Below are 24025 nucleotides of genomic sequence, written 5' to 3'. Positions count from 1 at the left end.
TAGCAGACAGGGGTGTTGGATAGCATGCCATCGCGAACAGCTCGCCCTTGATATGTTTGTACCTATACATGATTAGATTTAGATTGGATATGTGATTACGCGTATGGGCAACTCATGGTAGCACATGGGAAGTAACAGTTTGGTCTCTCGGGCAACCAGCCGCAGTGAGTATTGCGAACAGCTACTAAGTTTCTATGCGCACGTACTGGTAGGGAGAGGGGAGCTCACCCGCCGACATACAGCCTAAAAGCTCCAAACTAAATTTGTGGACCACCACTTATAAACTGGCTACAGTCAAGACTGCACAAGCGATATCGGCACTTCAGGATGACATGCATCGTGTCGGGTGCACACAAAGTGAAGAGCCAAAGCGCGACAATGCACATCATTCAACGCGGATACACACCGCTGATAAGCAGCCGAGCAAAGGCTTCTCCATTGCCTAGGCAACCCCCGTGCACCCGCATTGCACTGTCGACATTTTTTTTACCTGTTCCTTGTTCGTTTGCTCCGCATCTTCTCCTCATTCACCACATTGCCCTTGTTGCTCTCCCTTCCCATTAGCCGGCTCACCTCATTGACAAGAGCATTTGCTACCAGGCTTGTCTGTGCGATTTTCCCATGGAAGCCGCATTATAACAGATATTTCGTCTCGCCCAGCTGCACTATAAGCAATAGGTGTATACATAAGGGTTCTATGGGAGGATAAACGGGAGTCGGGTAAAGGCGCATTATAGCCAGTTCTGCATTATAAGCAGTTATGTTATAAATGGTCTAATCTGTACCAGCATTTCAAATCCCCGGTTATTTTCTTCTTTCTTTAATACATAGATGCTAAAACTTTATCAGCCATGTTGGTTCAGTGTTTGCGTTCTACAACATAGGTAGCAGCCATTTTGTCAGCACTCAAGGGCCGTGTTTTTGGTCTCGCATGCTTACTATGCCTTTTTCCCTAATTTGAACTGTAACGTTTGCAGCAATGACAAGTACGTATATACAGTAGAACCCCGCAGTTACGTTCCTCACTGCTGCGTTTTCCCGGCTGCTACGTCGTTTTCATCCGGTCCCGGCATAGCTTCCATAGGATCCAATGTATAAGGAACCCCGCTGTTACGTAGTAGCTGTGAAAACGTTCCCGCATGATACGTCGCAACTTAGCACCCCGAACCCGCCTGGGCTAAAGTAGGCAACGCGCTCCGACCGCCATTTTGGCTTTTGACTAGTTTTGGCCGGGCTTGGCTATAGAACTGGCTGCAAAAAGCCGCACGCCAGTTCGAGAGGCAGCCACTAAGTGGCCATTCTGAAAACTGCTCTCACTATCATCACTGTGATTACGGTCACCGCAAGGTTTTTGGACGGGCCGACTCACGGAGGAAGGAAATTCGGGAGAGGCCCTGACGTCACTCTGTGCGAAGCTAAAGTGAAGCCGGAAGTTGGCGTTGCTCATGGCGTTGCTCCGCCTATTGGGCCAGCTCTCCTCCCTTGTTTACATTTCTCGCGAAACCATGCCGCGCCGCGCGCAACCGGGCTGCTCGGACACGCGCGCTCCGCAGCAATACTAAACAATCGTTAGCACGTTAGCGTGATTACGCCAAAGAGGGCAAAATTTCCTGCGGATATTCCTTCGTCCGTTGACGTGGCGCAGTGACGACGAGGCGCACGAGCCGCATGATGCCGAGGAGTTGCAAAATCCTAGCTTTGGAGAACCCGTCGCGGCTCTGGACCTCCTCCGCAGGTACGTCGCACCTCACAGCGATGCTGACAGCAATGCATCCTTCCAGGCTATTGAGAAACGTGTGGCGATTTCTAGCGAGCGAAAGAAACGGCAAGGCACCATTGTAGACTTTTTTAAGTCCTAAGCGCACTCTGCGGAAATAAATTGTCTATAGTTAAAGCTGCACTTTTTTCATTCATTGCCGGAGCTTTCCTCACTGTTGAGTTTTCCCGGCTGTTACGTTTTCTTTCCCCGGTCCGGTGAAAAACATATGAACGGGGTTCCACTGTATTACACAGTGAAGAGGTAAAATAAGGTATTCATGCTTAATGCATGAAGCAAATTCACTAAAAAAGCTTTGGTAGCGTTTTTGATGGAGTGAAGTTTAAGAAAGAGCTATAAAATAAAAAAAGCAAAATAAGGTCACTTTTGCTCAAGATAAAACATTTAAGGGGTTAAGCAGCATCAGCACAGAAAGCTGCCAATGCATTCAAAAGAAAAAGAAATGACATAACACACTGCTGTGCAGAAACGACAAGCCTTAGTGTGTAAATGTAAGGCACAGTTTTTAAAGCTTTGCCAATTTGCTGCTTGGGACAGTCGCAAAGATTCAGAACCGTGCAGACCAAAGACTTTTCTGCAAATACAGGGAAACATTTCACCTTTATGACAAGAATAGGAAATACCAATAGAAGACAATCTACATAACAGCAATAAAAGAGAAACCAATTTCCCATTCCTTTCCTAATGGCCTTTCACTTACAATCTCGAGTTACGAAGAAGTGGAAGCTCAATAATGAAAAACAGGGAAACGTTGGAACCTTAGCAGATGCTCAGAAGAAAATCCTAGACCGAGCCGCAAGGTTTCATTTATTTTTTACGCAACAAAGCGCATGTAGACACTGTGCAAGTAGATACTCTTCTTGATTTTCAACGATATCATGCGAGCGTCACAGGACGAATTAGCGAGCACCCTATGACTGATCAAGACTGTGATATATGAGAGAGCATATACAAACATACAAATTACATAACGGAACAGCCAACAGATGTTATAGGAGGTGCCCCCTTCAGTCTGACTATAGGACCTCGTCCTTCAACAGGTACACCGAAGATATTTTGTGCACAATAAAAAAGAAAAACAATCCAATTCAACCACCATCTGCTAAGCAGTCTTCAAGATCAAATCACAACTTCTGAATTTTTTTTCTGTTTAAGGCCAAGCAAGGGGCGAAGAAAGAGTAGACATCCTTTGCTTTTCCATCTCTTTCTTGGTGCTGAACAAAATAGTGCATTACAACGACCAACTTTCTCAGAATTATGTTACCCCCAAGCTTGTCAACGTGCAGTGCTTAAGAGGAAGCTTTAGCTTGGACCCAAATATGACGTGGCCTATTCAAATACATGTAAAACACAAAAAAACGTTTTTACGAGATAACCCCTAGACCAATTTAATGGTATTTGTTGCATTTGAGAGAGAAATTTAAATTCTAGCGACTGTTGGAAGCGGACTTTCGATTTAGGGCCTGAATTTTGTTACAGATTTTAAAAAATTTGAAAGTTCAAAAAATATAGAAGCATGAAGTTTACAAATTTATAGCCCTGCATCAAGAACAGATATCTTGGTTCTGTAAACAGCATCCATTAGATCATTGAAAGCTGACAAACTTGATATGTCATTTTATATCTTACGTGAATTTGTTACGTTGTGTACAGGGGTTCTGCAAAAGCAGTATTTCGATATTAATAAATTTTTTTTAGATTCATGTGTAACATATAAATTTTGCCCGCTTTAGATGTACTATTAGAGGCAATTTAGAGAATTGTGATATTTTTCATTGCAGAGTTACAGAGTTGTAAACTTGGCAATCTCGTTCTCTGAAAATTTTATATTTTTGCCAATTTTTAATAAAATATTGATGGCCTAAATCAAAAATTTGAAACCAACAGTCACTAGATTTTAAGTTTTTCTTTTAAATCCAACAAACCTTGCCAAATTCAGTGCAGTGTTTGCCAAGAAAAACAAATTGTCCTTTTACATGTATTTAGATAGAAGCACCTGAGCTAAAGCTTCCGCTTAAAGGCAGATGACATTGTGACTGCAATCTGCTATGATGTTATCAAGAGTATGCTCCGATATCTGGTGCCTGTTAACTCCAACACTTGGAAAATCTACACAAGGTACTGTCTGAAAAAGCCAATAAATTGTGCTGCAAGTATAAAACTTTGTATGTTTTTGTTCTGTTCCCTCGGCCTGCAACATTCACAGCTGCTGATGTTTGCTTGGTTGCGAAATGATAACTAGCAAAAGTAGCAGTGTGTTCAAGAGAGCACACTGAACTGAACAAGATGACGCATTGTGTGTACACAGGGTATCAGAATATACAATATCAATACTACTGTAGATAACGTAAAATATAAATGACAAGAAATGAACAAAGCAATAGCAAAATGACTAGTGAAATGTTAGTGCAATGCCAAAGCCACAAGATTTATATAAAACAATGCAGAAGATTGTCAGTTATAAATGCAGCTAATAAACGACTTCAAAAAAGGCACAAATGCTACCAGCTACCATAACTGCATGATGCCAGTACCAACTCACAAGGCACAACGGCATGCTACATGTGGCAAAATTGTGAATATTCATTCAAACAACAAAGCACAGTTGCCCCCTTTCTGGCGAGATTAATTAGATGAGTTTAATAGGACTTCTGTGAAGGCTAGTAAAGATATGTTCTCACGCGTGTAGTTGGGCAAAAAACCATGTGCATTAAAATTAATATATGTTCTGCATGTTAAATGTTTAGTCTTATGAGATAAATAAGCAAGCAGGCATATGGTATCCCCCCTAAGAGCATAGAAAAAGAAGCTAAAATAGTGCACTGCTGCTGCAGGCTTTTATTCAAATACAGCGCAAAGAGTACTTAAGCACAGCTTGGTCATGGTAAGGTGGACTGTTGCGCTCTTTCATGACCACTGTTCTGGTCATCCTTGCCACCTAACTGCAACAAATTTTGAAAAAGAACAGGGACAGAGTGTCGAGGCAGTCATGCTCTAGTTACCAACCACTGAACAAACGAAAATTTCGAGCTATGTAAAATGTATGCAAAGACACGGTACACCATTCCTTCAATTGTGCTACAGTCATTAGGTGCTATAAGCTGACGGTGGAACGATGTGCCACCTTTATGTGAAAGGGTACATACATTGAAACACCCTTTAAACCTGCTTTAAGCAGCATGAATAAATACCATCCCTGACTAGATATTTTGTAGGAATTTAACTGCAATGGTTCAAGGCACTAAAAACACACATAAAAATCAAACTTTGCCTCTTATGAATATAGTCTTTCTGCATTCTGCCATACACACTGTGTCATTTAAATTCCCTGAGGTAATGTACAGCATATTCTTCAGAATGCCCTATCACATCTTAATGGCCACATCATCGCAGTCATCGCCGACAAGTTGGTCCTCAAACAGAGCCTGTGTTGCATAAGTTCATCAACAGTTGTTTCTCAATTCTTGTCCTTGCTTTGATCAGGCACTGAAGTAGAGGGAGCTTGCCCTCCTTCTGTTCCACCACTCTCAGATTTGGTAGCTGTCTGCCTCCCCGAAGTTTCGTCATGCCCCTCAACCACGGAGCTAGGTTCTTGCTTCATGCCATCCGATTCTATTACAGTGGCTCCAGCGTTATCAGGCACTGCAGCTTGAACGGGGATGTTGTCAGCTTCCGCTTCAACAGGATTGGAGTACGAGACATAAAAATCAGTAGTGCCCTGCTTTGGGCCTGTTGAAACCCGTTCACTACTGTAAACCTTGGAGCCCTCCAGCTGTTGAACTGCAGTTGCACTGTCCAACAAAGCTACAGTGCCATTTGCCAAAGATTTGTCTGCTGCCACCGGAACCTTTGGTTCGTGTTCCACAGCGCTTGGTTCAGCTGTATTTGGCCCTACATAGCCAGACTTGGAACTGACCGCACTTATTGCATCTTCTTCAGCACCACCTTCCACAGGATTGGAGTACGAAACATAGAAATCTGTAGTGCCCTGCTGCGGACTGTGCAATACTGGTTCCAAGCCACCATCCTTGATGCTGGTTTTTTCTGTACCCACGCTTTGACTTGGTGAGAAAAAATCATCCTTCTTCAACTGAACCTCACCAGGGCCCGAGTGCACAGCATGGAGTGATATACAAGGAGACACATCTTGAGAATTCTTTCTAGCAGGAGCAGTGGCCACACCGATGCCTTCATCTGAAATGCCATGTGAAAGACACTTAGGATCAGTCTCCAATGGTGCCTCGAAAGCACTACCGTGTGAAGCAACATTTTCTGGAGAATGTGGCATTATTCTTTTTTGGTCACGATTTTGGCAGTTGACATCACTGTCAGCTTTCAATGAGGCAACATCCTTTGGCAACTGGCTAACCATCCTGGCTGGAAAGGGCGATTCGGGAGACTTGGAAGCCTGCATGTTTTCGGAGGACTTGCTCCCTGCTCTGACGGCACCTTCCAGGGTCTTGTGGTGCGAGAAGATGTTTATGTCACTCTTGGCTTTGGGAAGACCACCACCAGAACTCGCAATGTCAGCGTGCTTGTCGGAAGGCAGTTCGAGTACCAGCGAAAGTGGAGGTGGAGTCAGGGAACGCGGCGGCGTCGGGCAGTAAGCTGGAGAACTCGGTTTGTATGGTGAGGCGTCTCGAGACATTGGCCGTCGGGTTCTCATTTTGGCCGGTGGTCGGAACAGATTGCATATTTCCATATAATGCAGGGACGCACCCGGAGCAAAACCTTCAGCATCCAGGTCCAATAAGGGAGGGCCGCTTTGGTCAGTTTCCTATGAGGGCAAAAAGAGAGAGAGCCCTCTCAGCGAACCACCCGGTCCCACGGGTTCGCCGCTCCACCTCTTGCCGTTGCGTTGCGATGTCAGCAAGGCACAATATGCTCCTTCTTTATTGGAATCATCTACAATAAACCAAGAATGGCTCAAGCCTGGACCACACCTTGATGGGGTCATGTATATAGGATGTGTCTAACATAAAAACCAGAGAAGGAAAAATGCAGAGGACCGTGCAACTCACATCCACTTGTTAAAGAATTTCATCGAAGCACTGGCCTGACAACCATCCAAAGATCGCCAAACTAAGACAGACACATGGAGATCTCTGCCCTGCTGCTGAGTGCCCAAAGTCACTAATACAAATTTATTCAGGCAAATTGAAGGTGGTAATGGATGCAAATGCTCAAGAAATAGCTAACCTACTGATAGAGAAACTGCCTCCAGCTACACTGAGCATGCATCGTTATACACAGGATGCCCTGCAAATTTTTTTTTTCCTGCATATCCGTCACACAAGCATAAGCAAACCACTTCACGCAATAACTAGAAAGTGCTTCCTTAGAGAAACAGAGCAGCTGGAACTCTCAAGTAATGGCGCATGCTAGGACGCTCACCACTTTAGCCTTAAGTTAAGGTGGTTGAAGATCATCGAACGTTAAGTACCAGGGTCGTCAATGAGTGCACAATGATATTTAGCCAAAAAACAAAATAAAAAAAGGGGGAAAGAATGCAAACAGAAACTCACCAGCCTTCCTTCCCTGCCAAAGAGCTCCAGGAAGTTAAAGATGAATTCCCTTGACTTCTCTTCCCACTTCTGGATGAGTTCATGCCTTTTCCCTTCAAAATTCTCCACCAACTGTTTGCTTTTATCTTTTAACTCATCCATCTTGTTCTGAAGCAGGAACTTTTTCTCCTGCAAATGCAATGGGGTAAAAAATGTTTTCTTCTCTGAACTGTCTTCTGTATTTTCAAAAATCAGTCACGGCTCAAATAGATTACTGTCCGACACATTTACCTGCTTCAACTTGACAAAAGCACAGAGCTACGAGGGAGATATTGCGTGCAACTAGAGTCCTTCTGTGACAAGTAATAAAACTTCTACATTTGTAAGAGGGAACTGTCAGTGAACACACAGTCTCTACACTTTGTAATATGGTATCAACTATCAACACAGTAAAACTGACATTAGTACCATGTTGTGAGATGCTTGTGTAAATGAATTCAGAAGAGGAAGTGTGTGCTCCCATTGATTTCATCATTGCATCTCACTTGCTCTCAAATGTGACGAGTCTCTTTTGTGTGCCCACAATCAGCTTGCAAGCACCCTACAATGAACAACCAGCGTTTCATTTTTGTATACAAGATCAAGGAGCACTAAAATTTCCATCCAGAAAAATTTCAAGTAAAAATTTGAATCCCTGAAGGTCGCAAGCCCAGGCAATAAAGACAACCAAGAAAAATCCTAGCAAACCTCGCAGAGAGAATCTCTCAGCTAAAATTCATATGAGTACAAGCCAATTCGTGATACTAGTACCCCATCTTCACTTGCAATAGTCTCAGCAGCTCAAAGCCAGCTTACCAGCACCTTCCAATGTCAAAAGATAAAAAGCGACATCCCCTTCGTATTCAGAGCAAGAACACATCATAATGAAGCTCAACAGTTCACTGAGAGCCCAGTATGCCAACACAATAAAAATGGAAGAAGGCATAAAAGAAAATGCTAGCCTGGCACTTCTAGCTATCACACTTATGTACAGTCAAACACACAACAACGCTGCTTTTAACAATACAGTTGAACCTCGTAATAATGAAATTGGTGGGGAACACGAAAAAATTTGCTTTTATGAGAATTTCGTTGTTGCGAAAAGAGACAGCACAGATAGGTAATACATCGCAGAACAAAACTTTACTGTCCAAATTCTGTTAGCCTACTTTGCAAGCTTTGCTCGAGGATATAGAATGGCATTGCCGACAGTACAAAGTGTGCCACATGTGTAGACCAGCAGTGGCAGTACTGCTGTAGCGCAGTATTCTCGGTCAACTGCTTTCGGAGATGCGATCACTTTGCGAGATTTTGCGTAACTCGGCACCGGACGCAGTTCGCCCGTAGGCGCCAACGTGTCCGGTGCCGATCGTAAAAGTGATTGTATCTCGTGTACACGAAGGCAAACGATCGAGATAACAGCTCTTTCGCACAAATCTACGTTTGGCGTCAAATGAGCACACAATGCCTGTCGGGTGGCACCAAAGCCAGCGTTCTTGAAGCAAGGGATGCGTATTCCTGGACGATCGCCCAATCATGACCCGATGCATGACACTCCGTATGCCGCGATCGCCATCTCAAGCGCCATCAACAATTCCATGTAGGTGGGACATGGATTTCTTTGTTTTTGCTGCATTTTTCTCACCGAGACACACATTACACAGTGCACTGAAGCAATCGGGGATTGTTGTTCGAAACGCGCATCCAGTTTATGTTCAGTTTCGCCTCACGCGATTGGCCTAGGCCTCACAGAGTCGTCAGCCGCGGGGAACGCAAACTGAACGCGCGTTTCGAACAATGATCTGTGATCTCGCCTGGTAGGCGTGCAAACACTGTCGTCACATGTCGGTAGCAACGTGCGTGCCGCTCATGGTGCTGCATCAAACGGGTGATCAACAAACAAGATGATGGCCATGATGTGTTTCCAGAGCGCTGATCCCTTCTGGCGCTTGGTTGTTTTTGAGAACAAAAATGGCGGCGCCCACACAAGTGTAATGTGATGGTATTTTACGCAATTTTAGCGCAAAACAATCACATTTGAGCACATTTTGGAGCCTGCTAGCCTTATGCAATATGCGGAGTTACGTGCCGGCAAATTCGTTGATGCGGGATTGCAGTACAGTGACATTTCATTGCCGAGAGGTACGAAATGCATTGAATCCTATGGGCGTTCGCCAGGCATACGAAAATTTTTCGTTGTCGCGAGAATTTTGTTATCGCGGGTTCCGACTGTATGCTGGTTATAACAATGAGAAGCTGATGCACCATCAACTTTTGTATGTTTTCTATGGCGAGATAACTTGCTTACTACAATGCCCACATGCCACATTGATGGTTATAATGATGAAGTCTGCCTGCAGGGTGTCCGTGTCGAAAGGTTATGAAATGCGAAATCCTTTAAAAGAAGAAAATAAAAGAGACATTCGAGCAGCTGCACGATCACTCGCCACCACAATGGCTGCAGCGAGTTCATTTTCCAGCCTTCTCCTCATTGCCGGCCTCACGCGCCTCTCTCCTGTCACCTTTCCACCCCTCCAAACACGTGAGGGCTGCACCCATATCTCTATGCCACGCCACCCTCCGAAATACGAATGGACCGCACCAACTGCTCTGACAGGGCTGCGCTGCTCCCCGTTGCTCTGTGGCCCCTCATTCTTCACAGTTCTGCCAATAGATGAAGTCGCTTGTACTTGTCTTTGTTGGTTGCTTCGAAGTCATTCTGGCCATGTGGTTTCTCAGCCTCATTTGACTCACTACTGAAGCAGAAGGTGGTTATCTGCCCACCGATCATCAGCAATGCACGATGTTGCAGGTCAAAAGAAAGCACACTGCTACAGATTTGGAAATTAAGTGCTTCTAACTGTTGAGGCAATCGTCATGAGTGTGATTGCATTGGATAGCGACGGCGCAAGTTATGGCAACAACAACAGTGAGGACTCATTAGGGCAGGCTGCCTCAATGTTGTCCTAGCAGGAGGCTTTGCAGATGATTAAGTCCCTCCGAGGCTTTGTTTCCAAGAGGGACCTTTCGCTGCACTACTTGGAGCACCTGGATGTCTTGGAAAAGGATGTCAGCAAGCTTTGCGTAAAGCAAGCAAGGCTGATGGACATGGGGTTTTCTCATGCACGCCAGTGAGAAGTATGTGGCGAGATGCTTGTGGTTATCTTGCTCCAGTGTTTCTTCTGAATTTTTCGAGCCGACAGACCGCTGCGGTAACCTTCTGGCATCTTGTAAACCAAAGCAATGCCTCAGTGCAGCTCGAATGTCACTTGCTGCGGGTGAACCCTCTGCGCAGTTGTTATAGCAGAGCCATTCTTGAACACTGAGAGGCACGGCTGGTTACACGCAGGAAGCAGGGCTAAACAATTAAACAAGTGAACAAAATCGGCAGCCCTATGGAGGGAAGTGGTGGGGAGAGGAGGAGCTGGCCTCCCCACCATTAGAGTTTTCTCGCAACAGCTGTGCCATCCCCCATTTTTATTTTTTCCCATGCAACCCTGTTATAACAAGTATCAGTTATAACAATGGAATTTTCGTGGCAGTTAATACTGTTACAGTAAAATCTCGTTAAACCATAGCTGCTTAAACAGTACTTTCGTTTTAAAAGTAGTAAAGTCAAATCCCTGACTCAGTGGCCATTGAACATAATGTGTTTTATATCCGCATAAACCGTACCAGCTTATTACGTATGTGTCAATTAACATGTAGTGTTTCCACTTTTCGTTGCACAATCACGGCGGTGTGTCGTCCCCATCGGGCGGCCCAGCAGAACAACAAGCCTCAACGATATGCGCAATGACCTCCAAGCACCCTGTGCATTTGCGAGTGAAGCCATATCAACAACAAGATCATTTCTGTGCCGCGCCATACAGCATTGTGGCGTCATGCTAGCTAGGACTTGCGTCCTGCCGAAGCTCGGATAAAAAACACCGGGTGCTCAGCAAAGAAGAAAAATTTGACATCATTCCTGCTTCCAAATGTGGCACGAAAAAATCGTCGCTGGCATGCGACAGGGATCTACCGTAGACTATGGTGTGCAGCATTTAGAATGCAAAAGTTGCTCGTCATCGCTGCTGTGACCACGAAATAATGTTGGCTATGAGGTTCGACTTTTCGCCATCGTTGCCTCTGCTGTTTCCGAAGTGTCGTCTAACAACAGTGACGATGACACAGAAAGCAACAACACGGGCGATTCAGGCCTGACAGTAGCAGAAGCTGTGTGTCAGCCTCATGAAAGCAATCGTCACAACAAGAACAGCACGCCGCAATAAAAAAAAAGACGCCCCGCGACTTCTGCAGCACTATCGTGCCCGTGCATGGAGAATACGCAACGCCGACAAGGAATCTGCCATGCGAGAGTTTGCCGAGTAGAGGGGGCTGGCTGAAAAGCTGTCTTGCAGCTTCAGCAAGTTTGAGGCCATTGTCATCGCTGCTTACCACCGCAACATCAAATAAACATAAACTTTTGTCGCGCAAAGTGAATAAATACTGCATGTTTTTGCCCTTTCATTGCACTCTCCCTGAGTTTCGTTTTTGACAGGTAAGTGGGCAATCTCATGCTATTTCAGTTAAGCAGTACTAAGGTTTAGTACGCACTTTTTCCGAGCTCTGGCAAACTACGGTTTAACGAGATTTCACTGTGTAATTGTGTTCAACTATAGTGGCTTTAGAATTTCACAATATTAAAGACTTTTTAAAGCTATTATACGCCATTTCTATGGGGGTGGCCAGAGCAGTAGAGAAATCTCAACCCTGCAGATACAAAAGGAGAGCTTGTGCAAGTGCAAGCACACAAAGACTTCAGTGTTTTTAAGCATGAAGTGCTTTTAGCTCCTGTTATCGGCGACCTTTAGGTGACCTTGAGCCAAAAGCCAGAGCCATTATCTGGGCACTCAAGACGAAAACATCCGACCACTCAAGTGAGAACATCCGGGCAAGTTGCAAGAACAAAACGTGATCGTCCAGGCAACCAGTCAGCACTGGCCCACAACATTATGTACAGGACCGCATTACATATGCTAGTTACTGCTCAAACAGGCTACAAAAAATATTGCTTCCGAGTTCTTCCAAATGTTTGTTTGCAATATCACTCAAGCTGTAAATTCTAGTACGCTGACATTTTATCGGTAATTTCCAATAGCAACATTCAAAAGGAAGATACAGAGCACCATACACTTGATTGTCATCTTTTGGTATTGAGACAGGGTAGCCTGTTCAATGCCAGCGGTCTGTGAGTTCCGTGGCTGAAAAGATGGCGACATGCTGCGCGACCAAGCCAGCAGCATCCAGCGTGCTGCAGATGGCTGTTTGGCCAAGATGACACTTGCTGTGAGGTTCAGTTCAAAACAGGTTTGTGTGGTGTGGTGGGGTGGGGCGTGCCACTGCAAACATGCACTGTACCCATTTTAAAGATCATGGCTAGTATCATCTCGCTGTGAGGTTCAGTTCAAAACAGGTTTGTGTGGTGTGGTGGGGTGGGGTGTGCCACTGCAAACATGCACTGTACCCATTTTAAAGATCATGGCTAGTATCATCTCTAGGCAATCTGCTTTGCCGGTAGCCATTTCATGTTTACATCTACTCTCGTTTACGAGAGAGCCATAATTGTTTTACCGAAGAACATAAAGCCTATAAAGCACACTGTTCCTTGTCCTTCAATCGGCAGCAACAATTACACAGATTTGTAATCAACACGCCCAGAAGTATTGAATACTGAATTTGCACAAAACAAAGATTACAAAAATGGCTTACATTTAAAAAGGAGACATTCATGTCTCTAGCGGAGTAACCCCTGGCGAGGTTTCGTCTGACATACACATCATAGTCTTTGACAATCCTTGCAACTAGGTCTGACGTAGAGATTCCATCTGTCCTTTGTGTGGCGAGAAACATGCCTTTCTCTTTGATGAACTTGTACACATCCTCTTCATTGCCCATACAGTAGGGAATCTCATCATGCGCCACAAAGTCAATCTGGAAATGAAAAAAAAAGTGAGGCGAAACACACTGTTAAGAGGGGGTGAGAACAAGGACAGAAGTAATATAACTTCTTTTTTCACATTCTAATACTACTGCGTAATGTCTACTTCTTCATGTAAATTTTTCCTGTTGATGGTACAGTCGAGCGCCTCCACAAGAACGCCTCTACAATGAAAGGACCTGTACAACGAAAGAATAATTCTGTCCCAGCTCTATTGCGAACAGTGCAGCGTATGACCTTTATAACGAAGTTGCCTGTATAATTAATGACTTCGACCTTTGCCACCTCTGTTCACGGCTTTTCGGTGCACTCCGTTGCTTTCAGGAACAGTTCAAATCGCTGCCTGAAAAGCTTTCAGCTTTTTTCATCACCACCAGTTATGCGTAGAGACTCCAGTGGCTCGGCGCTCTCTATGGCGTATGTGCAGTGCTCACTGTGGTGCGACTATACTTGGTGTTCGACTATATGTGTAACTGCACGTTTGGCCTTCTGTAAGTTTGGCCTAACCTTATGTTTGGCCTGCTGAAATTATTGTTTTTCTCTATACCAGTCTGTTTATTTTGCTCATAGATGTATATGCCCCGGATGAGCAAATAGTTAATTTCATGTTCGAATCCAATCCTAGTTTGGTCACATTGTCCGTTTTTTGTGTGCTCTGAGTGAACATACACTGTACCCTAGCGGCGAGCACTGGAAACATTTTGTATGGCGTCGGTAGTTCATGGAGCATACAACACGCACATATGCAATAGCGCAGGCAGCCTGAAGCATAGCTGATGAGGACGCGAATTCGTATTGTTGGTGCAGTGCTGACGAAGCAGTATTTGCACTGTGTATTGGCAGAAATTTCAGCTGTTCACAATGTTATTTGGTTAACACGTGGTACGTCATGCTATATGCTGACAGGACACCAATAAAAGGTCGACCCGACAGCAACACCGACATTCGGCCGACTAGCTGGCAGACTGTGTCAACGGGAGACATGTATGGTCATACTAGTATGACGATGATGTAACTGACGACACGATTGACAACAGTGAGTCGTCATAGTGCGACAGGTTTTCATGCCGCCTCCGACAAAACCAGTGTGCCAATCGCTGTGTGATCAGCTGCCAACGAGAGCATTGCACCGACAATGCGAATGCCACAGCAAGTGCTCTTGTGTATGGTTTTAGTAGCATGAACTAAACATATGCACAGGGACGTCATAATCTCAGGATGCAAAACCAGCAGGCCCAATCTTTCCCCTTACAAAGTCTACATACAGTTTGAGGCAGTGTGTATCATTCAGTGCAGTTTCATTAGGCCTAGTACAGCCAATAAGTTCATCCACTACTGGGGTACCTGAATTGTAGGATAAGCAAGTAGGACGAAGGAACTAGCTTTTTATAGTTCAGTGCTGGCCATATCAACTTAAAGTGAACCACTCTTAGCATAGTACAATGCAGACACAAGGAGTGGGAAGCGGCAACATGGTGCGGTGCCAATACCGGCACATCACTGTGATTGATTGAAGGTTGTCGGTTGCACTCGCCAGTGCTTTCATGAACCACGGCCGAGCTCGACTGGCGTGCGCGCGCGCACTCGCTCGCTTCTTACAGCCTTTGCATAGGGGCCAGTTCTTGCCTATTGCCGCTGCTTGGTGGGGGGCACTGCGACCTCATCCTGCTCATTTGTTCCCAGCCGATCCGTGCAGGGCGCGCAACGCTGGAAGATGAGGTCGGACGTGCTTCTTACCTCACCGTGCATTCAAGAACAAGTCCCCTAATTGTTGAGGGCACGTAAATGGTTCATCTAGGCTTCTTTTAAATGCATGCAGTGTAACCATATTAATACATCGAGCTTCTTTAAGTTCACTTGGGAACATGGGGATGCATGCGCCAGGAGAACAGCTCTCCGCCATCAAACGCATATGCATTTTGAGGAATGAAAATAAATATTTATTGCTCGTATGCACTTACAATGGGTGCCACACTTTCAGACAAAAACTCTTGCGGACACAGTAGCTCACAAATGTGTCTTATTCACAATTACAATCTAAAGTGTTTCCTTGGCGGCCTGTGTACATAGGCCGAAGGCTTGTCGTTTTCATCAGTCATTTGGTTTGAGTGATTTACAAGTATTCTCAGAAACTTCTCGGCAATTAGATTTGCGGATCATCTCATATGGCTGTCATCAATGCCTTCAAGGCAGCTCAAGATGGGAGCACGTTGTAAATAGGTCTGGACTGCTCTTTTGAGTACTTTAGTACATTGCTGCGTGGCAGGTGTTCGGAGGCTTTACCGAAAAAAAAATAAACTAGCTTGTCCAAAAGGGCTAGAAACTCAGGCTTTGGATAATGTAGTTCGCTCCTGTCTTGGCCTCGGAGTAGCTTACACAGCGGGTGATCTCTGTTATTTGTCGTCAACAGAGGAGCACAAGAGTCACATCCAAGGTCTGTTATCGGCTTGGCGATGTAGCCACCAAGATATGCCAGACTGGAGTAGGTGACAGATGGAGATGGAGAAGCCGTGTATTCCAGCAAAGACCTCAGGTCTTCATCAAATGTCTCCAATAGCCACATGGCCTCGTCCTCAACTTCTACATCTGATATTTTAATTTCGTTTAGCTTTGCAAACTTTAACTTAACAATATGGTCCAGAGCAGCAGTGACGGCTCTAGCATCCAACACGTCGTTCTCGCCTCACATTGATCTCACCTTACCGAAAATCACTTCGATGGGGTCGTTGCTCAATTTTTTTGTTAGTATATAACAAACACCTTGCTCCAGAAGGAGCTGCGCTGTCTCGACAGTTGACTTTGTTGTAAAAAGCAAAGCTTGGTATGTCTCATTAGTGAAACCATCATTCACTGATCCTATGGAATTCACCTGTATTTTCTCCACGTAGGAAGTAAAATCATTCTGCAGCCACAGTAACCAACTGTCATCACTCCTAGTAATGGGAGCTTTGTGGCCGCTTCCATTGAAAGAAGTGTCATGAATGTCAAACTATTTCTTCATGGCCTTCATGAAGCAAATCGTAGAGCCTGCGTCCTTAAAATCTCGGGCGCCACCAGTAGAATTTTGTTGAAGGTGCTCTATGGCTGCAGAAATCTGAGGAGAGAAAATTTGATCCACTTGCAGCACATTCATTTTTTCCAATTTGGAAGGATAGACATGTTTCCTTGTCAAATTTCGCGCCAGCATCACAGTGGTGTGCTTTTGATGCTCATATAATTTATGCACAAACACATCACTAATGACACCTGTGCCAACATTAAGTTGACGTTCAAGAAACTGATTTCGAACATTCTTGAGCACAAGGTATGGGTCGAAGCTTAAAAAGATAATGTGGTTTGTGTCTTGTGGGTGACCTACAACCGTCTTCAGGCTTCCGTTTCCCATGAGCTCAAACATCGTTACGTTTTCCGAATAATTGTCAGTAACAATGCGAACTATGACGAAGCCACATGATTCCACAGCAGCAATCACCTCCTTCATCCATGCAAGGCAGTCTCTACCACTTAGCTGCTTTGTGAAGTAGTATGAGCATGGAATTTTGTACTGACTCGTCATACCATGCAGAACAAAGCAGACGACTCTGTTGGCAAGGGCTTCTTTCAGTGGGTTCGCCATGCTGCTGTCTGGCTTGCTCTTGAGACTAAAGACTGCACCAGCCTTACTATCATAGATGAACTTTGGTTTTATGCTCGCCTCATCTATTATTAATGAGGCCATATGCTGTTTGCTGCTCAGCAGCGAGGCCTCATGAACGAGGCGCTCTTTCACGGCATTGCTCATTCCCGATATTATTGGGCTTGGACATATGTACCTTTGAAGGGTACTACACTTACTTTGCTGGCAGTGTTAGAAGACCCGAAGTGTGAGCACGATCGTAGCTCTTGGAGAGAGAAAGTGCCATATCACACACTCTCTAACAACCTCTCCGGGGTAAGCTGCATGCTTCTTTCCGTAAAAGTCTATTTGATGCAGAAGAAAGATGGCCTTCTGAACTCCTTTCTGTGCATCCGCTGTGATTTTCTTTACACATGCGTGGTGCTTGCTTTCGCGATAAAATGCGGTCACTTTTTCCTCTGCCGTAAGAAACTGCTGCAGCTTCTGACATTTTGAACGGTGGTACGATACTTGGGAGCGCAATCTTCCTATCATAGACAGGTATAGACCAGCGCGATGAGCGTCACTGTTCATTGTTTGCTTGCAAACACTTACTGCTGCTTGCTCGTTGAAAGCATCTTGTGAACCCGCAACATCAAGCTCCGATTCAATTGTCTCAGCTTTTCGTTTCCTTGATGTTTGAGGTGGCGGTGAAGCTCGAGAAGCAAGATTCTTACGAGGCTTCTTTGCACTTGGTATCAAGTAGAAAGGATAGTCCTCGAAGAGAGTAGTCAGGCATCAGGAAGAAGTTTTCCAATGCGGCACGCAGGTACGTAGTCTTCATCGCGGAAGTGTCTGCTGCATACGACAGTTGATGCAGACTTGTCATTGATAACAAGTTGTCTCTTGAAATATTCTTTTGCCATTTGGAGCAAAGTTCAGCATTTCTTGGGAACTGGTGAAAAGAAACACCAGGTGTTTTCCCAGAACGGGACTTGCAATACGGAACACAGCAATACACCCTCACACAGCAGTTGTATACCGATGTGAAATGAACGGCGCCAAGTCTTGGCTGTGGTCGCGCGTACTAAAGGCTGAAGACGGTGTCTTCAGGAGCTCACAAATCACTGCATACTGAACAACACTGACAGAACATTGAATAAAATGCGCAGGAAAACGATTGTGGGAGCGCGAAGGCAAGCGCATATATGCGGAGCAGGGGAGGAAGGGTCAGGGTCGCAGTGCCCCTACCGCCGACGGGTGGCGAAACGTGCTGAGAAACTCTCCCATTGTTTCCCCGACAGGTGAGAAGGCCGTAAGAAGCGAGCGCGCACCAGTCGAGCCCGGCCGTGCATGAACTAAGTGCAACTACGTAGAGAGGTTATGCCGACAATTTTTTTTTAGTTACCGAAAAGCATAGTTTGCTTCTTGTGCCAAACAGGCAACAAGTGATGGCCCTTTCAATACGACAGCACAGACAACAACCTCGCTCAGTTTGCACGCGATTACGGCAGGCATCGGCGTTCTCGACTGGAAGCCACATGCGCTCTAAATAAGCGCTTATGTGCGCGGAGTTTACTCTAGCAATACACTATCAAACAAAGAAACCATATGCCTAATGACAATAAAAGTGAGAACCCCCTATCAGAATCAACAGTAACCACCTCCCCATAATGCTATACATGACCACATTTTTGACATTTTCAAAGTGCCTGGGATGCTCTGCTTCCTCGTCTCAGTGCAATACAATACTTCTCATATGCACATGAGAAGTGTTCATATTGTTACGGCGCAACCAAGAGTGGCGCCAGTTAGAGGAAGACGGTTTGACGGGTAGAGGTGGAGTCGCTCTTGGCAGCCATCTTGTTTCCACATCGTTGTCTCTCGGGTAAATATTGTAAATACAGTCGAATCTCGTTAATTCCAACACGCTTAATTCAAACTTTCGGTTTATTCGAACTGACGCTGTTGTCCCATCAAAGCTATGTGGATTCCAATGGGCGAAAACGCCCGGTAATTCGAACGCACAAGCATTTGCAAAACGGTTAGTTCGAACATACTGCGCTTTGACAATGCTCTCAGCAGCGTGCCGAATCCCACGGCAGCATCTCCGACTAGCCTTCCTCTGACCCCGCCATAGAGGAAAAGCTTAGGAGAAACTTCTCAATGACGCGCATGAAGAAAAAAAAAAGAAAGCCGTGGCAGAAATTTGTGTGCAAGCGTATGCAGGCGTGCATCACCAATTACTTTTGTTCGTGACGAGTTAGTGACTTCTGTTAGTGCCACGGCACCGCCATGTACCCCATTGAGTCAATGTATAACAGCGTCTGAAATTTCAGATGCAAGAAACCTTCGCCGTCCAACTTTTCTATCTTTTTGCCATGACTGCAGGTCCGAAACGGCATTAATCGAAGCCACCACCACTGCCATTTTGACTATCGCGCCGCCTCGAGCTGGCACTCTCACACGCAGATCTGCTGGCAGCTGTAGCCACACCACAGCAACGCTAGGCCTAGCTAATTCGATGTTCAGTACCAAGCTTCTTGCTGTTCGGTACGATGTTTTTCGTTTAAACAATTTGTCGCTGTTGGCAATGGTGCCGACTCTGCCTTTGTAATCCTTGCCAATGGCTTCAGAGGGCGGAAAGCACGGCACGTTGCATAATGCCGGTTCCCGAAAGTCAACTTCGTCCCAATACAGTACTATTATGCAATTAAGCATACCAAAAGTCACGGGGCATATGTTTCCTTTTATTATACATGCGTGCACCTGCTGCTTCCTATCACAGTACAAGCCCCGATACGCCTAATAACTGACTGTAATTTGTAAATACATGTCAATAAATCTTGTGGAACTTCCCACTCATGTGTTAGCTCAGTGCACATGCGCCACTACAGGCAAGTCCTCCATTTAATTAGCTTCCTTCGAACAAATTTTCAAGCCCCTTCGAGTTCAAATTGTAGAGATTCGACTGTACATCTTTATATGTCACTTGTACAATGTAACAAATTGGTGAGAGGTGTGGGGTACCCACGAGAAACAACAACCGAGCTCCGCAGTGGTCGTCACCTCCGACTGGACAACATGAAGGATGAAACAGGACCCGACCTGGCACAGCCCACATCAACGCCTACAACCCAGACGGTTGTGCTGGCTCAGTCATGGGATCGAGGAACGTTCTGCGGCATCGACGACCTCGACATGGAAGACTGGATCGCCACGTACGAGCGTGTAAGTGCACACAACAAACGGGATCCGACGATTACCGTATTTACTCTAATCTAACGTGCACTATTTTTCTGATAGAACGGGTCCAAAAATTGTGTGTGTGTGCCGCAGCGCCGACCATACACTGGCCCAGGCCGGGGCCGCTCTGCGAGCCTATATCCGGAAAACTAAAAGCAGCAACCGATGGAGGTGCGGTTGCTGTTCATCGAACTGACGAAGATCCTCCGCCGCCGAAGACGACAAAGAGGCCCTCTCAACGACATAATAACAACACGCTGTCATCCCAACGAAGCCAGGAAGCCAAGACTACACTGACGAAAGATCACCTGACGACGCCACATACCAGCCACAGGTCAACGCGACGATGCCGTGATCCGACGCCAAGACCTAACTGTAACGCAAGACAAAGAACCACCAACCTCAACGTGCTTCTCGACGGCCACGCAGTTGCCGCCTTAGTGGACACAGGGGCCGATTAATGAGTGGACACATCTCCGCCCAGTTGAAAGTTAAAACTGCATGGGAAGGCCCTCAAATTCGAACCGCTGGAGGACACCTCATCACGCCGACACTACTACCTCCGACGACGCTTCGTCGAGTACCAGCCCGGCGACCGTGTTTGGGTATGGACCCCGATACCCCGACAAGGACTGAGTGAGAAACTATTACGGCGCTATTTCGGACACTACAAGGTCATTCAACGTATTGGCGCACTGGACTATGACTATGGACTGTGAGGTCTATGACTGGACTATGAGGTCGTGCCAGACGGCATTTCACATTCACATAGCGCCGCGCACGATCTGAAGTGGTCCACGTGGTGCATCTTAAACCCTTTTACGGACACTGACTAACTTCCTTATTTTGTTGGTTTCTTTGTTACAGTGTTTTTCTTTATTGCTTTTGTTTGTTTGCAGCATCGGGTCGATGCTTTTAAAGGGGGGTATTGACACGTGTACTTGTTTATCTTTATCTGGCGACACATGTCAACGCCTAACAAATGTTATCGATGCTTCCATCCGCTGTCTGTGACAGAACCTTGTGTAATCTGATTGCACGTGTGCGCGATGCAAATAGTGTATAACTTTGTGGAAGACACGTGGGTCCCAGCGATTAGTCTGGAACATTTGACGATTGATGTATAAAAGCCGACGCGCTTGACCTGTTGATCAGATTTTCAACGATCACCAGCTGTATTCACCTCTATCGTTGCGCTATAAGCGTAGCCTGATCTTGTGGGCACAGGTTCGCCCAATAAAAGTTAGTTTTGTCTTTCACAGTACTGCTACTGTGGTCTTCAACGTCACCACCCTGTGACAATACTGTTGCACTGTCACACATTTCTCTGAGGCGAACTGCATCATGTTGTGTGATTGAACATGCTTTAATGCTGACTAAATGTACTAATTTTACTGCAAGGTCCACCATGGTGGAAGACGAGCACCTTCGTCACTGAAATCTGCAACACGTCTCTTGTAATTTGCATGCTACCACTTGAAAAGACATCAACCAAAGGTTGATTCTGCCACAATTTCTTTTAATAGGAAACTGCATCTGATGATGCCGTCAGCACCTTAAGCTGACCAAGTTGTGAATGCTCCGAAAGCTTTCATACACAGTGCCGACAAAGATGTTGCCAGCGCAGAAAGTAAGGCTACTGGGTGCTTTACTAACACCTCTAAAGGAGTCCTGGATGTGATAAAGTTAATAAAAATCAAAGCTGCTGCTAAAGCTTAAACAGTAAAAATTACAGCAGTCATTGTTTTATGCTAAGTTTTTAATTATTATTTAAGTGGGGAGGTGGGTCGTAAAAAAAAGGATATTCTTTGAGATATGGTGCTGAAAACTTGTCAAAATATGTAATATGTTCTTATTTTGAATATGCATTCCATATTTGTTTATCTCTTCTGGTTCTAATGTTATGCGAGCTGCCTTACTTTTTTGCAAAGACTTGTAAAACATCAGTTCCTGAAATTTCTTTGTACAGGGTACTAATGGCTTCTGTATGATTCAAGGAATGCAATAAGACCAACCTGCCTTACCTAGAACAAGAGTTGCAAGAGTTCAAAGTCAGTCACCAGAAAAACACTTTTTCTAGCTTCTAATTCAATACTTCACAACTCGTGTTTTAGGTAAGGCAGAGCAGTCTTCCATTCTAGCGCTAGACGTAAAGGGTGCCTTTGATAACGTAAGCCATGAAGGCATTCTTCGCAACCTAGAAGGTATCGGCTGCGGTGCCAAAACATACGCCTACATGAGCGCTTTCCTCACCAACCGTACGGTCGCGGTTGGGATTGCCAACCTCCGCAGCAAGACATTTAACCTACCTAAAAGGGGTACGCCACAAGGTTCGGTAGTCTCGCCACTCCACTTCAACGTGGCCCTCCTCAAAATTCTCCACCTCCTAGACACCGTCCCAGGGATATTCCATGCTCTATATGCAGATGATATCCCACTGTGGACGAGAGGCGCGAGCACGGGCGAACAGGAGACCCGTCTTCAGGAGGCGGTCAACATCATCGAACGGTACCTCAACACCTGCGGCCTTCACTGTGCCCCGGATAAATCCGAGCTGTTAGTACTCGGGGCATGCACCCGGGGCCGGCCCCCAAGCCAAGACGCACCGGACCCACAAGTCCTTCTTCAGGGAGTCCCGATACCGAAGGTCGACTCACTTTGAATTCTCGGAGTCCATATACACAAGAACGGGTCCGGCTCCGCCACACTCCCTAGGCTACACAACACCGTGGCACAGCTTACTCATCTGACACGACGGGTGGCCAATCACCGCAATGGCCTCAAAGAGCACGACACCTTGCAAATGGTACAAGCCCTCCTTTACAGCTGCATTACATACGGAACTCCTTACAACAACCTGAAAACAGCCGAGAAACAAAAGCTAAGCCTCCTCATATGAAAGGCCACGAAGCTCGCCCTAGGACTGCCGACAACCGCCTCCACTGACCGATTGCTTCGCATGGGAGTTCACAACTCCTGGGAAGAACTCGCGGAAGCGCACCTCATCAAACAGATCGAGAGACTCAAGCTAACAACCACAGGCCAAGCAGTCCTCCAACGCAGAGGATACGTAACCAACCCAGAACACGATGGCGAATGTAAGGAAAAGATTACGTCGAAGCTCCGAGAATGTCTACAAGTTCTTCAGATACCTTAAAATTGCATCCAGAACACCATCGACACGGACGGCTCGCCAGGGTAAACGCCATCAGACGCAAGCACCGTAATGACCCGCAGGCGCGCTACGTGGATGCAGCCAAGTATTCGGGCCGAAATGCCTTCGCTATCAGCGTCACAGACAACAAAGGTACGACACTGGCGTTGGCGACCATTCTCGCCAAACGTGCCGACACAGCTGAGGAGGCCGCTATAGCACTCACCACCCATACAAGCGAGCATGCCATAGCGGTCTTCACCGACTCTCAAACAGCGGCACGTAACTACATGAAGGGCAGAATCTCTATAAACGCGATCAACATACTGAAACGTGGCGACACTCCTCCCCCCTACACCTGCATCATGTGGGTTCCGGGACACAAGAGACTCAAGAGGAATGAAGCGGCACACACCGCGGCCCGCGCAAGCGTCAACCGGGCTTCTCCACACAATATTCTAGGCATGTCCCACCCACCCAAATCAGCGGAGGAAACGGAAACAATACCGCTAACTTATCAAGCACTACTGCAGCACTATCACCTTGGACGCAGGGTATACCCTCCACCACATCCAAAACTAACGAGAAACGAAGGCACTGACTACAGGCGACTCCAGAGGAATACCTTTACACATGGAAGCTTACTGCATCATTTCCACCCGACGCTATATAGCTACACCTGTCCACACTGCAACGTGCCAGACAGCCTGGCACACCTCCTACAGCCAAA

The 24025-nt window shown here is 45.9% G+C and overlaps 1 protein-coding gene across 9 annotated transcripts in view; it reads right to left on the bottom strand.

The window, feature by feature from the left end:
- The window catches only part of LOC142572644 (choline-phosphate cytidylyltransferase A-like), a 57521-nt gene that overhangs the window by 12400 nt on the left and 21096 nt on the right, over positions 1-24025 (bottom strand). For 4 of the 9 annotated variants that reach the window (XM_075681906.1, XM_075681909.1, XM_075681907.1 and 1 more), the window contains exons 6-8: positions 13072-13293; positions 7303-7470; positions 4732-6554 (exon numbers count right to left, since the gene is read on the bottom strand). In XM_075681906.1, the coding sequence (XP_075538021.1) occupies positions 5235-6554; positions 7303-7470; positions 13072-13293 (1710 nt within the window). In that variant the 3' untranslated portion in view covers positions 4732-5234. The other 5 variants (XM_075681911.1, XM_075681912.1, XM_075681904.1 and 2 more) reach the window with 5 other exon arrangements.

The sequence above is a fragment of the Dermacentor variabilis genome, chromosome 2 (genome assembly GCF_050947875.1).
Source record: "Dermacentor variabilis isolate Ectoservices chromosome 2, ASM5094787v1, whole genome shotgun sequence".
Taxonomy (NCBI): Eukaryota; Metazoa; Arthropoda; class Arachnida; order Ixodida; family Ixodidae; genus Dermacentor; species Dermacentor variabilis.
This window is presented reverse-complemented; position numbering and strand designations above follow the sequence as displayed.